The 17,116-nt window shown below is 44.3% G+C and overlaps 1 protein-coding gene across 6 annotated transcripts in view; it reads left to right on the forward strand.

Annotated features, from left to right (window-relative positions):
- ric8a (ric8 guanine nucleotide exchange factor A) overlaps window positions 1-17,116 on the forward strand; it is a 513,564-nt gene that overhangs the window by 136,457 nt on the left and 359,991 nt on the right. For all 6 annotated transcript variants that reach the window (XM_075691022.1, XM_075691025.1, XM_075691023.1 and 3 more), the window contains one exon: window positions 5,755-5,807. In XM_075691022.1, the coding sequence (XP_075547137.1) occupies window positions 5,755-5,807 (53 nt within the window). The remainder of the gene's footprint in view (window positions 1-5,754; window positions 5,808-17,116) is intronic.

Consider the following 17,116-nt stretch of genomic DNA (forward strand, 5'->3'; position numbering starts at 1 on the left):
TCGTGAGTGGATGATTCTTGTGTCTAGTCAGTAGCCTTAGATGCACTCGCAATGGCTCATATTGCAGATAAACTCGAGCTGGGCACGCACGTGCCTCTGCAATAGCGCCCCAAGTAGACGCACATCCTGGTAGTCCTAGGCAAATTCTCAGTGCGCAAGCCTGAGCACTTTCAAGTGTGCGTACAGCAGTTGTACTAACCCGAGAAAGTACAGGCGCACTGTAGCGGAAGTAGCTAACAAAAAGTGCCTGGTAGAGCTGCAGAAGAGATGACTTGGATGGCCCCCATGATTTTCCAGACGTATGTCGAATGATCTGAGTAAAGCTGTCCAGTTTTTTTCTTAATCCAGAGAGGTGCTTCGACCAAGATAAGTCACGGTCGATGATGACTCCTAGAAAGTTGTAGTGGGTTACTGAAGTATACGTATAATCTTCCCATCAATCATAACGGGGTAGCAGGCCATTGACTTCCGTGTAAATGCCACGGTTACACTTTTTTCCGGTGAGAGCTGCAGTCCGCGACTGTTTAGGTATGTCGACGTTATTGACACCGTGCGCTGCAGCTTCCTTTGCACTTGCAAGCGTGTTAAGCTCGTGGTCCATATACAGATGTCGTCTGCATACACAGAGACCGAGACTGTGCCTGCGTGTTCTTTGACCAGTCCAATGAGAACGATATTAAATAAGGTTGGGCTCAATACACCTCCTTGAGGCACTCCACGATAGACCGGGTGGCTCTTTGTTTCACCGTCTGGAGTTGTCATGAATATTGTTCTCTCTTGAAGATAGCTGGCTATCCATTGATGCATACGTCCCCCACGCCACATTCTTCTAGGGGATTTAAAATTGCATCATGTAGAATGTTGTCAAAAGCACCCTTGATATCTAGAAAGACAGCAGCCGTTAATTGACGGCGACGTTTCTGATGTTCAACAGTTGTCACTAGGTCAATGACGCTGTCGATTGATGACCTACCCTTTCGGAAACCTGTCATTGCGTCTGGATATATATTACACTTCTCCAAAAACCACTCCAGGTGGGTCAAAACCATGCGTTCCATGGTTTTACCTATGCAACTGGCAAGTGCCGCAGGTCTGTAGGAAAGCATAGCATGGGTTGTCTTGCCTGGTTTCAATAATGCCACGATTTTGCTTGTCTTCCAGTGTGCAGGCACAGTTCCCGAGGACCAAGAGAGATTGTATAAAGCCAGGAGCTCTTCAGTCGCTCGAGGGCCTAGATGGCGCAAGGTAGAATAGGTAATGCCATCAAGACCAGGCGCACTTGAGTGTCTTGAAGAGGAAATCGCTGCACGTAGCTCTTGCAGCGTGAATGGGAGGTCGAGACGATCGTCCATTGTTGAAGGAGCACACCTGAGCACTGAAGCTACCGATGTTGCAGATCCAGAGAGGTGTATGCAGAAATCTTCCGCGATATCCTTCTCACTGCGCGTCTGGATGATAGCCAAAGCTCGGAAGGGACGTAGCTGTTGTGGAGGAGATGGTAGTGCTCATACAACATGCCATATTGTGGACAACGGTTTTCTTGGGTCCAGTCTGGTGCAAAAGGACCTCCAACGTTGTCTGTCGAGCTTGTCTAAGTATCTTTGAATTTTCTTTTGCACACGGCGTGACGTCCTCAAGTCTGATATCAATTTAGTTCGCCTGTATTTCCTCTCTGCGCGACGTCGGACTGCCCGCAGCTCTTCATATATAACGTCAACGGATGTTCTTGAATTTGATGTTTGGATGATGCGTGTTGTTGCGTGCATTGCTGCTCTAATGCGCTCTTCAATCTCTTTCGGTGAAATTACACAGTTGCAGGATTCTTCTAGCTTGTTATGAAAAGCATCCCAGTCAGTGCATCGCGTATGAGAACTGGGAAGTCTTGTAAACCATCTCAGTTGTACATAAGTAGGTAGGTGATCACTGCCATACGTTTCAGCATCTGTGCACCAGGCAGCAGAAGACGAAAGGCATCGTGAAGCGATAGCTAAATCGAGACAGCTGCTGTATGTTGTGCCACGAAGAAATGTTGGTGAGCCATTGTTCAGGATGTCAAGATCATTGCTGCTTGTGAAGTTAAGAAGTTGTCTTCCTCGAAGATTTGTGATCCTTCTGCCCCAAACATGGTGGCGCACGTTGAAGTCGCCTACAATAATATGAGGTCCTTGGCAAGAGTCAAGAACAAGTTTCAGGTGTCCAGAGTCAAATCTTCCTCCGGGAGAAATATAGCCACCGATGATCGAGATCATCCGGCGCTTTAGCTTCAGTGTTATAGAGACGTACTCGTTGCTGTTATGCACCGGAACTTGGTTTAGCGAATACGTGAGGTCACATCGAACACATAGCAAAACTTTGCTAGTATTTCCACTTGTCCCAGACGCGAATTGTTCATATCCAGAGAGTCTAAATGGCGATGTCATATTCGGCTCGCATATTACGATAACTGGAAACGGATGCTTGAGCACTCTCTGTTTAAAATCTCCCAGGCGACCCCGTAGACCTCGTGCGTTCCACTGGAATATTACGGAACCGCGTATCCTTTCCTGTAGTGACAACGTTGAAGTTCATGATGCCATGGCGTTTACTAACTTTTATACAGCAACAAGCACTGGTTCTAGTGCGTCGAGAATTTGCACCGCAGCCTTGGCAATGGGCATCTTAACTCCGATGAGCAGCATTCGCAAGGAACGAATCAACTGTGCAAGCATTGCCTTGATTTGCCCATCCAACGATGAAGGTTCATGTTCACGCTGGCGTTCCGGCTGCACTTCTGTACTCCGAGATGGCAGGGAAGGCCATACAGTAGTGTCCTTGGTGTTCAGAAGAGTAGACGTGGTTAAGGGTGGCTCTGACATTTGAGGACTAGCAGGAGCGCGTGACGACTTTTCCTGGAGTACAGGTTGTCCTGTTGTCGATGCTGATCTCCTTCTGCCATTACGTGAGCGCCTCTGGCGGCAGTGGACCTTGGTAGCCACTTCTCTGTGTGTAGATCGATGTGGTACCATTTTCCTTAGCACGGACATTTCAGTCTTTAATTTTGGACAGTCCTTCGACGTTGCCTCGTGCGGCCCATCGCGGTTAGGGCACTTCAAGTCAGAGTCAGCACACGTCAACTCATCGTGATCACCACCACAGCACGAACATGTCATCTTGTTCACGCACACAGCATTTACATGCCCGATTTTCTGGCATTTATGGCACTGCAAGGGCCTAGGGATGTATGGACGGACAGGATGTCGCACATAACCCACTTTTACATGTGTTGGTAAGGTCTCTCCCTCAAAAATGAGTTTTATGCACCTCGACCATCCAAAACGGTGTATGTCTGTGATATGGACAGTTGAGGAGATTAGCATTGGGAGATCATCATTATCAATATCTGTATCGACATCGTAGATAACACCGGCGGTGGTGCTGCCTCCATGTGTGATGAATGAGCGGACAGGTATATTTCCTAGCTCAGTTACAGCTTTCGAAGTGTCGAGGATGGTTCGTGTAGTCACATCAACCGTAAGTATGTTTCTTCTGGGATTAATTCGGATCTCTCTGATTTGCCCTGGAGCCAGCCTCTCGTGATAGGCAGTGGGAGTTTGCCTATTGAGGGAATTGAGGTTGCCTGTAGCAGCGACGAGGATGTAGGCGATTGTGTACGCTTCCTGTGTGGGCGGCTTATTGTAGTTAAGCTCACTCACGCTTGATGTCCTACGAAGTTTCCTCTTCAACTGACGATTTGTGACCTCGGTATATCCGCCGTCAGAATCCATGTAGTCCACTTCTGAGCAGCTCGATGACCTTGGCAGAGTCGCGTTGAGGTGGTCGAGCGCAGCAGACCAACTTGCAGCTTGGAGGCCAGCCCCCAACCTTGGCGGCAGAGGAGGCAGAACGTCCGTCATTGCTTTTGACATCTTACCCCCCACGGGGGCGTCGGTACGCACAAATTTAACCGAAAAAACCAGAGCGAAGCAGGACTAGCAGCTGATCAAGAACTCGTCTTCTTCGTCTTCCCACTGTCTTTGGCTTTACAGGAAAGCATGTGCGATGAGGTCGCTCGACCCACTTTTCCATATTCTAGTACGCTGCAGCTACAAAGTGCGCCTCTACGGTCCTGTGTTGTGATTGGCTTGCAGCAAGGCGAAACTATTTCTATTATGTAGAAATGTAGTTATAAACCACAGTAGTTTACAACTTTGGCTTCTCCGTATGGTCTGTTGGTGAACTGAATTTCCAGGCACTTCACCCATACTGTCGATACATTAAGGAAAAATTAATTTATAAAAACATGTGCTATTTTTCGAAATTTCAAACTCACCATTGCAGAATGCGTTTTTTTGTGATTGCTACACTAGTTCAAAATCTACAGGCACTATTACCAAAATTTGCAGGCACTTGATGGTTTCAGTATCAGGATAATCTGCTTGAAAATTCAGCTTAAGGCAGTTGCAGTACAGTGCCTGTGTTGGTTTATTCTGTGTTTCGTCGTGGTTTCATAGTGTGCTGCCATATTCCATTATTTCACCAAAATTCAGATTGGCTTGCTCCAAACTGCCTCAGAATGAAATTTAATCTGCTCCAAACTGCTCCAAAACGCAATTTAATGGCTCGAAAAATTGCTCCATAATGGCTTTTCGCAGTTTTGTCTGGAAAGCTTACGGTTGTGCTCCTTGAATTTGGCGTGTGTCGGTAGCTCCTTCGGGCACCACATTTTGGGGGAACTTTTGTCGTGCCTCCTTGTCTAGAATCGTTCCTGCACGAGACGACAATGTGCGCTGCGTTGGTGGTGCCCGAGCAGCCCGAGGTGTACTCTGTCACTTTCCTGTTGTGTAGCATGAAGACAGCAACGATAGGCCAATAGACCGTAACGAAATCGAGCTGGTGAGGGATGCTCGAATGCGATACTGCCACAGCGAAACATAAGGCCTAATTCACGCTGCCTGCAGCAGGGAACGCTGGCATGTTTGGGTTGTTTCTTATTAACCCTTTTGGCGTCACTGACGAACTAATGCATTTCCTTCTTTCTGTCCCACCATGTTCCTTTGGACATTCCTTTTGTCAGATAGGAATGCGAGGACTGACCAAAAGAGCATTTGCCATTATCCGTGTCAGTTTTTCATTTCTGCACAACCAAAAAATAAACTGTTTGTTTTATAATAACCTAGAAAAAAAGCTAGACCCTGAAAGAGTTAAAAAGCATGCAGTGTACTTCCAATGGCACTATGCCATATGCGCTTTGAAACAGATAAGTGAAGATGCTTATCACAATAGGGTTGGTAGCGACAGCTGTGAATGTGACGTGCGATGACCTGCGTGGAGATTTGCTGGTACTGGAAGAGGAAGCTGAGTGCCTGCCAGCATTCTCACGTGACACGAGCAGACAAGTGCTCTGAGGAAGCTGCCGTGGTGGGCGCCTGCGGCTCTTGATTGCATGTGTCTTACGTCTTTCCTAGTTCACATGAGGTCTACCGGCCAAAAATATATCATACGGTCGCAGTTTGTCATTGTACTGGATGTTGGTGCCGAATGATTGTGCTCTCCGGGAGCGTATTAAGCAGTAAAAAAGAAATGTAACTATATTGTGTCATTTTTTGTGTTCTCGAATGTAAACGTTTGTGCCGGGAAATCATACAAAACAGGATTTTATAAGCGAGGTTTTACTGCAATTGAATATGCTCTTCTGGGTAACATTGTTGCAAAGGGATGGAGCCTTGAGCAAGTTCCTATTGCTGCTCGAATAATTCCTTGCCTCATGTGTTTCAGTTTTTTGACATGCGGATGCTGTTTCTGCTGACAGCCCTCTGCGCCGATACCAGGTGAGGTACCCTGTTGGGCAGGGTATGCACAAACAAGCATACAGGCCTTGCTGAGAGGTAAAATATTCTGCAAAGCAGTTAGCTAGAAAGCACATTGCCAGTCATGGTAATTCTGCATGAATTGTACCATGAAGAGCCAAGTCCTTCTTGGCGCAGCAGCGACATGCCCCTGATTGAATAATGTGACCCCCCCCCCCCCTCAGGCGGTGCTACAGGCTAACGATAATAGGGATGAAACCAATACCGTGCGTGTAATGTTTCTGAAATGTTCAGCTGAATGACACTGTTTGCGGAATTTGAGTGATGCTCATACGGCTTCCTCGAACTTGTACGGCTTTCTTCGCATCCTCGCAGTTGAAGGAAAATTTGCCCTGGTTCGAAACTCAAACCCAAGACCACCGCCTTTCAGGGGCAGTCGCTCTACCATCTGCGCTAAACAGGTGGCTAGCAGATGGCAGGGCGAAGCAAAGCAAAGAGTTTGATGTAATAGTTCTGCGGAAATCCACAAGGTGGAGAGAAATAATTAATAAAGTGCAAATGAGACATCTACCTAATTGTAGCAGTTGCCACAAAGGGAACCCGTACGGTTTCTTCAAAAGAAAAGCGTCACAGTTGCAGAAAAATTCGTCCTGGTCCGGGACTCGAACCAGGGACCACCGCCTTTCTGGGGCAGCCGCTCTGCCATCTGAGCTAACCAGGCGGCTAGCAAATGGCAGGACAAAGTCGAACTTATCAACCACTCAAAGCAAAATGAAGAGTTTGACCTAATAGTTCTGCAGAAACCTGCAAGGTGGACAGAAGTAATTAATAAAGGGAAAATGAGACATCCACCCATTTGTACCAATTGCTGCAAACTCATACAGCTTCCTCTGAAGAAAAGCCTCGCAGTTGAAGAAAAATCTGTCCTGGTTCAAGACTCCAGCCCGGGACCAATGCCTTTCCGGGGCAGCCGCTCTGCCATCTGAGCTAACCAGGTGGCTAGCAGATGGCAGGGTGAAGTCAAACTATTATGTCAAACTCTTGTCTTTGCTTCGAGTTGTTGTTAAGTTCAACTTCGCCCTGCCATCTGCTAGTTGCCTGGTTAGCTCAGATGGTAGAGTGGCCCTGGTCCCCGGTTCGAGTCCCGGACTAGGACAAATTTTTTTTTCAACTGCGAGGCTTTTCTTTCGAGGAACCCGTGTGGGTTTCCTTTCTAGCATTTACAACAATTGGGTGGATGTCGTATTTTCCCTTTAATTACTTCTCTCCACCTTGTGTGTTTCCACAGAACTGTTACGTCAAACTCTTGCCTTTGCTTCGAGTTGTCGATAAGTTTGACTTCGCCCTGCCTTCTACTAACCACCTGGTTAGCTCAGATAGTAGAGCGGCTGCCCCTGATAGGCGGGGTTCCCGACTTTGAGTCCCAGGAAAGGATGAATTTTTCTTCAACTGCGATGCTTTTCTTTTGAGCAAACCGTTTGGGTTTTCTTTTTATCAAGTGCTACAATTGGGTGGATGTCTCATTTTCCCTTTATTAATTACTTCTCTCAACCTTGCGGGTTTCTTCATAACTATTACGTCAGTTGTTATTAATGTAACACTGTAAGAGAAATAATTATTTGAAAGAAGAATAACAGCTCTATTTTGAACACATTCAAGCATAGTGCATAAATTTGTTCATTGAAAGTCTGAGACCACGTAAGTGTACTCCAGTATGGACACTTTTTGCAGAGTAGTTTCCTCTAGAGGAACGAGACTGCACTTTCTGCTGCAACCCGCCATTTGTCTCGGCAAATACGAATCCATTGCCGCTCATGCAGTGATATACTGTGCGAGCAGCTGTCAGAGATCTAACTGGGCAATCGCTAATGCACTGTGCTTCATTCATGATACAAAATGTGGAATGTTAAAGGGATGGCATCTGTCTACAGTCATCATCATCATCAGCCTGGTTACGCACACTGCAGGGCAAATTTCTGCCGGCCCCTGCTACGCTTACCTTCCCTTGGAATCCACTCCGTAACCCTTAATGACCATCGGTTATCTTCCCTTCTCATTACATGTCCAGCCCATGCCCATTTCTTTTTCTTGATTTCAGCTAAGATATCAGTAACTCGCGTTTGTTCCCTCACCCCCAATCTGCCCTTTTATTATCCCTTAACGTTACCCCTATCATTCTTCTTTCCATAGCTCGTTGCGTCGTCCTCACTTTAAGTAGAACCCTTTTCGTAAGCCTCCAGGTTTCTGCCCCGTAGGTGAGTACTGGTAAGACTGGTAAGACACAGCTATTATACACTTTTCTCTTGAGGAATAATGGCAACCTGCTGTTCATGATCTGAAAATGCCTGCCAAATGCACCCCAGCCCATTCTTATTCTTCTGATTATGTCAGTCTCATGATCCGGATCCGCGGTCACTACCTGTCCTAAGTAGATGTATTCCCTCACCACTTCCAGTGCCTTGCTACCTATTGTAAACTGCTGTTTTCTTCAGAGACTGTTAAACATTACTTTAGTTTTCTGCAGTTTAATTCTTAGACCCACCCTTCTGCTTTGCCTCTCCAGGTCAGTGAGCATGCATTGCAGTTGGTCCCCTGAGTTACTAAACAAGGCAATATCATCAGCAAATCGCAAGTTACTAACCTATTCTCCATTAACTCTTATCCCCAGTTCTTCTCAAGCCAGGTCTCTGAATACCTCCTGTAAACACGCGGTGAATAGCATTGGAGAGATCGTATCTCCCTGCCTGACGCCTTTCTTTATTGGGATTTTGTTGCTTTATTTATGGAGGACTACGGTGGCTGTGGAGCTGCTATAGATATCGTTCAGTATTTTTACATACGGCTCGTCTATACCCTGATTCCGCAATGCCTCCATGACTGCTGAGGTTTCGACTGAATCAAATTCTTTCTCGTAATCAATGAAAGCTATATATAAGTGTTGGTTATATTCCGCACATTTCTCTATCACCTGATTGATAGTGTGAATATGGTCTATTGTTGAGTAGCCTTTATGGAATCCTGCCTGGTCCTTTAGTTGATGGAAGTTTAAGGTGTTCCTGATTCTATTTGCAATTACCTTAGTAAATACTTTGTAGGCAACAGACAGTAAGCTGATCGGTCTATAATTTTTCAAGTCTTTGGCGTCCCCTTTCTTATGGATTAGGATTATGTGAGCATTTTTCCAAGATTCCGGTACGCTCGAAGTCATGAGGCACTGCGTATATAGGGTGGCCAGTTTCTCTGGAATAATCTGCCCACCATCCTCCAACAAATCTGCTGTCACCTGATCGTCCCCAGCTGCCTTCCCCCTTTGCATAGCTCCCAAGGCTTTCTTTACTTCTTCCGGTGTTACTTGTGGGATTTCAAATTCCTCTAGATGATTCTCTCTTCCATTATCATCATGGGTGCCACTGGTGCTGTATAAATCTCTATAGAACTCCTCAGCCACTTGAATGATCTCATCCATATTAGTAATGATATTGCCGGCTTTGTCTCTTAATGCATACATCTGATTCTTGCCTATTCCTAGTTTCTTCTTCACTGCTTTTAGGCTTCCTCCGTTCCTAAGAGCATGTTCAATTCTATCCATATTATAGTTCCTTATGTCCGCTGTCTTACGCTTGTTGATTAACTTCGAAAGTTCTGCCAGTTCTATTCTAGCTGTAGGGTTAGAGGCTTTCATACATTGGCGTTTCTTGATTAGGTCTTTCGTCTCCTGCGATAGCTTACTGGTATCCTGTCTAACGGAGTTACCACCGACTCTATTGCACACTCCTTAATGATGCCCACAAGATTGTCGTTCATTGCTTCAACACTAAGGTCCTCTTCCAGAGTTAAAGCCGAATACCTGTTCTGTAGCGTGATCTGGAATTCCTCTATTTTCCCTCTTACCGCTAACTCATTGACCGGCTTCTTATGTACCAGTTTCTTCCGTTCCCTCCTCAGGTCTTGGCTAATTCGAGTTCTTACCATTCTATGGTCGCTGCAGTTCACCTTGCTGAGCACGTCCGCATCTTGTATGATGCTAGGGTTAGCGCAGGAGTATGAAGTCTATTTCATTTCTAGTCTCGCCGTTCGGGCTCCTCCACATCCACTTTTGTCTATACCGCTTGCGGAAAAAGGTATTCATCATGCTCATATTATTCTTTTCCGCAAAGTCTACTAATAACTCTCCCCTGCTATTCCTAGTGCCTATGCCATATTCCCCTACTGCCTTGTCTCCAGCCTGCTTCTTGCCTACCTTGGCATTGAAGTCGCCCATCAGTATAGTGTATTTTGTTTTCACTCTACCCATCGCCGATTCCACGTCTTCATAGAAGCTTTCGACTTCCTGGTCATCATGACTGGATGTAGGGGCGTAGACCTGTACAACCTTCATTTTGTACCTCTTATTAAGTTTCAGAACAAGACCTGCCACCCTCTCGTTAATGACATAGAATTCCTGTATGTTACCAGCTATATTCTTATTAACCCGGAATCCGACTCCTAGTTTTCGTCTCTCCGCTAAGCCCCGGTAGCACAGGACGTGCCCACTTTTTAGCACTGTATATGCTTATTTTGGCCTCCTAACTTCACTGAGCCCTATTATATCCCATTTACTGCCCTCTAATTCCTCCAATAGCACTGCTAGGCTCGCCTCACTAGATAACGTTCTAGCGTTAAACGTTGCCAGGTTCATATTCCAATGGCGGCCTGTCCGGAGCCAGCAACAACAACAACAACATAAAACAGTTCTGGCTCATTCACGGAATTTTGCAGAGGCGCTCAGGGTAAACCTGGAAAACTCAGGGAATTTGGAAATGTGAACTTGATAGACATCCTGTTTGAGAATTTTACGTCCGTATGATGCCGCATGGAAACTTAAGTTACGTGTGTGACACGTGTCATGTATGACGTTTCGCAGAACCGTGAAAAAGGTTTACATCGGCCAACCAGGCCGGTGTCATAGAGAAACTGCGTGAGCACCACAAATTTTTAACACTTCTGACAGCGCAAATCTGCCTTGCCATTGTCAGAAATGTTGCAGTGTGCCACTTTTTTCGAATGTTTCACAGGATTGATGCTAAAACCAAGTTTATGCCATCTTTGATTTTCCTAACGCTTTTGACCGTGTTCCTCACCACAAGCTACTACTGACACTAAGATATCTTAACATTCGTGCAGAAGCCATTGCATGGATAAAAGATTTCTTGTCATATCGAACTCAATTCACAAATAATAATAACTACAAATCCTCCTTTATTCTAGTTTTGTCCAGCTTTCCACAAGGTAGCGCGCTTGGTCCTTTGCTTTTTCTAGCCTATAATAATGATTTGCCGAACTGCATGTTGTCCTGAGTTAGACTGTTTGCTGATAATTGCGTTATTTACCATAAATTTCTACTGACGCTGACCATGAAGCATTGCAGTCAGACCTAAACGCATTGAATACATGGTGTTCAGACTGGCAAATCACCCTAATTTATACTAAAGCTAACTCCATGTCACTTACACATTCCTCGTCTCGTATTGAAGTGTCATACTCTCTTGATAATAATATTGTTGGGCTTAACATCATGTGTAGGTGCCTAGGAGTCAATTTGCACTCAGATCTAACATGACATCATCACATCAATGTTACTCTTGCATCTGTTAACCACACACTTGGAATAGTCATACAGACTAAAGTGAGTGCCCTCACTCTTGAAAAAAACTAGCATACACCACATTAATCAGGCCTAAAATAGAATATGCAAGTGCCGTCTGGGATACGAACCAGGACTATGTCGTATGTAACCTTGAATCCTTGCAAAGCTGTGTTGCCCGTTTAATCTTTTCAGACTATTCCCCATACTTTGACGAAATAGTTCTGTGGAAACCTGCACGAACGGGTGGATGTCTAATTTTCCCTTTATTAATTATTCCCCATACCGTAGTGTTATATCTTTAAAAAGTTGTGCCGAATAGGATTTCCTATCACTACGACGCAAAGACGCATGCCTATTGTTCTTTCATAACCTTTATCATCACGAGCGTCTGTGTGATGACTTCTTTCCATCACCCTCTTTAATTTTCGCTTGCCAAAATCACCCTTTCAAAGTCAAACACCCAGTGTGTCACTCAGCTCTCTATGTGCAATCATTTATACTCGGAACCATACTTGGCTTGAATAACCTACCATCAGACATTACTACTGAAGTTCATCTTGGTAAATTTCAACAAATGCTGCATTCTTATATCAAAATGTGATGTCTTTCTGCAATATGAAAATATAGTTTTCTTTTTATTAGTTCTATATTGTATTCTTCTGGTACCGTTGCTAGCTGTCTGATTTTGTTTTCCATTTATTCTCTTTTGAGTGCCTTCTATGTATTTTGGAGTCTAGGTGTTTCAATTATCAAGTTCCTTCTAATTTCATGCTAGTTTGGTTTTATTCGAACTTTGATTTTACTAGACATATTCGTGTCTGCATATTTTGTTGTATTCATTGTGTTATTCGCACAAATTGTTATGACAGTATGTTCATGTGCCACCACCACCGCCACCATATTGATTATCTTGATGCCTTGAACTGGCGCTCTCGCACGCAGAACTGTTGGCAGCCATAGCCACAACCGCGGCAACGCTAGGCTGCTGCTTCGACGGTTAATATTACGCTTCTTGCTCTCTGGTGTCATGTTTATCATTAAATCAATTCGCTGCTGTCAGCAATGGCACCAACTCCGCCTTTGTAATCCTAGCTATTGACTTCGAAGCTCGGAAAGCACGGCGTGTTGCATGATGCAGGCTTCCGAAAGCAAACTTTGCTTCAATACAGCAATGGTACGTGGTGAAGCTTATGCCAAGTATTGCGGTGATGCTTAACAAGCGTGTCAAGGGGCAATGGTAATGGGATGCAGTATGTATTCCTTAATTATACCTGCTTGCGCATGCCATCTCCTTTCACAGTAGACGCACAGATATGCCTAAAAACTGTACTGTCAGGCCTTGAGAGCTTTTTGAGACGTTTTTTGAGACGCACCTTAGAAACTCAGAAGAGCCGCCAGTTATTGAGAATTATGTTTGGGAAAGGGGTGCAACAGAACTAAGTCGGAAAGAAAGGGAGGGGGAGTCAGAACAGGGAGCCAAATGGAAAAGAGTAAATTCAAAATGTCAAGAGCATCTTTGATTATCAGGTACAATTAGTGGGAAAGAAACTTGGCTGGGTGTTACGTATTTGTGGACAGGAAAAAATTGCACAGAGAAGAATAAAGAGTTAGTGGAATGCATAAGCGCTGATATTAAGGGTTTCGGGAACGGTGCTGAAATTGTCCTATTAGGTGACATGAATGGCCACATACAGGATTTAGATGGCTATACCGACAATAACGGGAAGTCAATGCTACACCTTTGTGAGCAACGTAACCTTGTTATTGTGAATACGGGGCCTAAGTGTGAAGGGCAGATCACGTGGGAAGTGGGAAACCGGCAATCAACCATTGATTACTGCCTGATGACAGAAGGAATTCATGATAAGTTGAGAGAAATGGTCATCGACGAGGAAGGGTTTAGCAGCCTAGGGAGTGCCCATAAACACATCATTTTGAAAATGGGATATGTAGTTCGGAAAGAGAGAAGGAGAGCAAAATGGCCAGTCCAAATTTGAACGCTGAACAAATAGCAAATATAGTCACTAGAGTCGAAGAAATTGGCAAATGGCCAAGTAAAGAGTGGGAATATGGTGAGCTTTTAAGTGTAATAACGACAGAAATACGGAAAGAGAAACATGTTCGTTGGAAAGGAAAAAAGAAACCGAAAAGCTGGTGGAACAAGGAGATACGAGAAGCGATCGCCGAACGACAGAAAGCATCTCGAGAGCACAGGCAGGCAAAGAAGGCGCATTTGCCGCAGGAGGAAGTAATCAGTAAATGGGAAATGTATACGGAGAAAAAGTCTATTGTTCAAATACTGGTGCAAGCAAAATCAAAAGGTGAAAGTGAACGTTGGTTGTCAGAAATACGTGAGAACAAGAAGGCCGCACCTAGCATATTTTGGAACCACATAAAATTATTAGTCAGGAAATCAACAACAATACAACAAATATCCTAGACGAAGATGAAAACAGAATGGAAGGAGAAGCGATAATAAATTACATCCAAAAAGTAACAGCCGAATCTTTCCAAGGCAATGACGAGGTTGTACTTGAAGAAAAAAAGAGCATGAAAAAGACCGAAGTGGAAAAGGAGCTGGTGCTGACAAATTTAAGCTGGAAGAAAGCGGAAGAGAAAATTCCTAAGCTCGCAGCCACAGGGCTAGACAAGGTTCCCATTAGGCTAATAAATAAACTAGGACCAAAAAGAAAGGACGCTCTGGTGAAAGCAGTGGAAAAAACTTTAAAAGATAGACGAATACCAGACAGTTGGTGACAAAGTAGAATGAATTTAATTTATAAAGGTAAGGGGGAGAAAGACAGAATTCACTCGTATAGACCGTTGACCATTACATCGGTAATATACAGGCTAGCAATGCAGGCAATCAAATTAAAGCTTCAAGCATGGGCAGAGAATAATGGCATTTTGGGAGAGCTTCAGAATGGCTTCAGAATAGGTAAGCGTATGGATGATAACTTCTTTGTTCTTACTCAGTCTATTGAAATATCAAAATCAGAAAGCAGACCGTTGTATGTGGCCTTTTTAGACATTACAGGAGCCTACGACAACGTAGACCGCAACATTTTGTGGGATATTCTGGAAGGGGAAGGCTTAGGTAACAATTGTGTACAGCTTTTGAGAGAGATTTACCTAGAAAATACCGTTTGCATTAAATGCGAAGGGATGAGGAGCGAGGAGAAAGTTCATATCAACAAGGGACTGTCGCTGCTGTTTATGACGTACATGGTGAGGATGGAGAGGGCGCTAGAAGGAAGTAATATCGGGTTTAATCTCTCATACAAACAGGCGGGTACAGTAATAGAGCAGCAACTCCCAGGTTTATTTTATGCGGACGACATTGTGTTGCTAGCTAACAAGCAAAGTGATTTGCAACGTCTGGCGAATATCTGTGGACAGGAAGGCAACAATTTAGGTTTGAAATTTAGTTTTAGAAAATCAGGTGTTATGGTATTCAATGAAAACGATGAACAGACAGTGGAGATACAGGGCCAGGAAATACCTCGGATAACAGAATGTAAATACCTTGGTATATGCATAAACGAAGGCAGTAGATATATGGAAACAGGAAAAAACAATAACAGTGAAGCGGAAGAGAAATGCAGCCATAATGAAGCACAGAGCGCTATGGGGATACAATAGGTACGAGGTCTTCCGAGGTATGTGGAAAGGTGTAATGGTTCCGGGACTTACTTTGGAAATGCGGTTGTTTGTTTTAAATCAGGGGTACAATCAGGGCTCGACGGGAACCAAAGGTCAGTGGGTCTCCTCACATCAGGTGCTCACAGGAAGACTACAAATGAAGCTGGGCAGGGTGATATGGGCTGGACTAGTTTTGAAGTGAGGGAAGCTCGCAGTAAAATTGAGTATGAAGAGTGGCTGAGGAATATGGAAGAAAGTAAATGGGCTGGGAGAGTGTTCAGGTATCTTTACAGGAAAAACATTGATTCACAGTGGAGGAAAAGAACTAGGAAGCTTACCAGCAACAATGCAGCCTGTGGGGTGGGCAACACAGCAACAAAGAAGGTCAAGTGGAAAGTCAGAGAGGCTGATTTAATCTCATGGGGGGCAGCAATGGAAAAGAAACCTGCCATGAGTAACTACTTAAGAGGAAAAAACAAAATCAGAAAAGAAATCATTTGTGATAACTCAAAGGGAAGCTCATTACTTTTCGAAGCGAGATTGGGATGCCTTAGAACACGCACCTATAAAGTGAGATATAAGAAGGAAGAGGAAGCATGTGTGCTTGCTGTGGTAAAGATAGGGAAACTATGGAGCATGTTTTATTAGAATATGAAGACTTTTACCCAGCGGTCGATTTAGGCGCCACTGGCCTCCTTGAAGCCCTTAATTGGGTTCAGCGGGAGCAGTGGAAAAGCAAACATGTCCGCAATAGACTTTAGTAAGAGGCGATTGGAGGATTGGTGGAAGAAAAGCAGGGAAACGACGAAAGACGCAAAAGAGCACAGTTCGTAATAGGGGATCAGAAAATGTAGGCGTGGTAGCTCATAGTGTTTTTTTTTTTTTTCATTGTTTAACCTAGGTAGGACATTAGGCAGTATATATAGTAGCAAGAGCTTGGTGGCACAACCCACCGCCTCGTTTCAAACGGAACGCCCATAACATCCATCCAACCATCTATCCATCGTGGCCCCTAAGGAGTCGGAAAATGGGTACGTGACCAAGAGGATGCTTCAAATGGCCTGCAGGGCGAACGCGGGGCGGAAGGAACACGAGCTCAAAAAGTACCTATGCATTATGCAATGAACGGGAAAGGAAGCATGCCGCGGCCACTTCGAAGGAGCTTGAGCTCCAAAAACTGTTGGCTGACACCGAGATGCAGGTGCCCCTGATTCAAACCAAAATAAACTCTTCAAAGCAGTGAAACGCAAAACTGAGGTGATGTGCATGGGCTGAGAGTATGTGAGTACAGTTGAGGTTGACTTTCCAGCTGCTGAGAGAGAATCTCACGTGTGACGAAGTTCAGGCCTCATTACAATTACAAGAAAAACAGCTTACGCAAGGAATTCGCAACAACAGTATCTATGTGCTTCGTCCAGGAAAGCTAATTGGTTATCCATAGGCCCAAATATTTGTACTCTTTTACCTCTGATAGAGATACGTTGTCAACATTGTATGCAAATTGAAGAGGTTCTTTCTTATGTGTTATTCTCATAAAAACAGTTTTTTCAAAATTAATAGACATTTGCCATTGTTCGCACCAAGCGGTAACCGTTGCCAGGTCATTATTGAGACGCACCTGATCATCAACAGAAGATACCTTTTCATACAAAATACAGTCATCTGCGTAAAGTTTAATGGAAACTGAAAGTTCTGCGACTATGTCATTTATAAATAATATAAATAAAAGTGGTCCCAAAACTGATCCCTGGGGGACTCCAGACGCAACCTCTGTATTGATAGAAGAAGTATTGTTTAAGGTGACAAATTGGTGTCTCTTAGTAAGATAGGCTCTGTTCCGTGTAAGTATCTGTTCATTTTTTATATAATACCCTAATTTACGAATTTATTTGTTATGCGATGCCTTGTCAAATGCTTTACGAAAATCCATGAACACAATATCTGTTTGCTTCCCTTCATTAATTGCCTGTGCGAGATCGTGAACAGTCTCAACTAATTGAGTACATGTATGTAGAAAACCTATGCCTGAAACCATGTTGGACATCTGTAAGTACCTTGTGCT

This window comes from Dermacentor variabilis, chromosome 4 (assembly GCF_050947875.1).
Source record: "Dermacentor variabilis isolate Ectoservices chromosome 4, ASM5094787v1, whole genome shotgun sequence".
In the NCBI taxonomy this organism is placed as follows: domain Eukaryota; kingdom Metazoa; phylum Arthropoda; class Arachnida; order Ixodida; family Ixodidae; genus Dermacentor; species Dermacentor variabilis.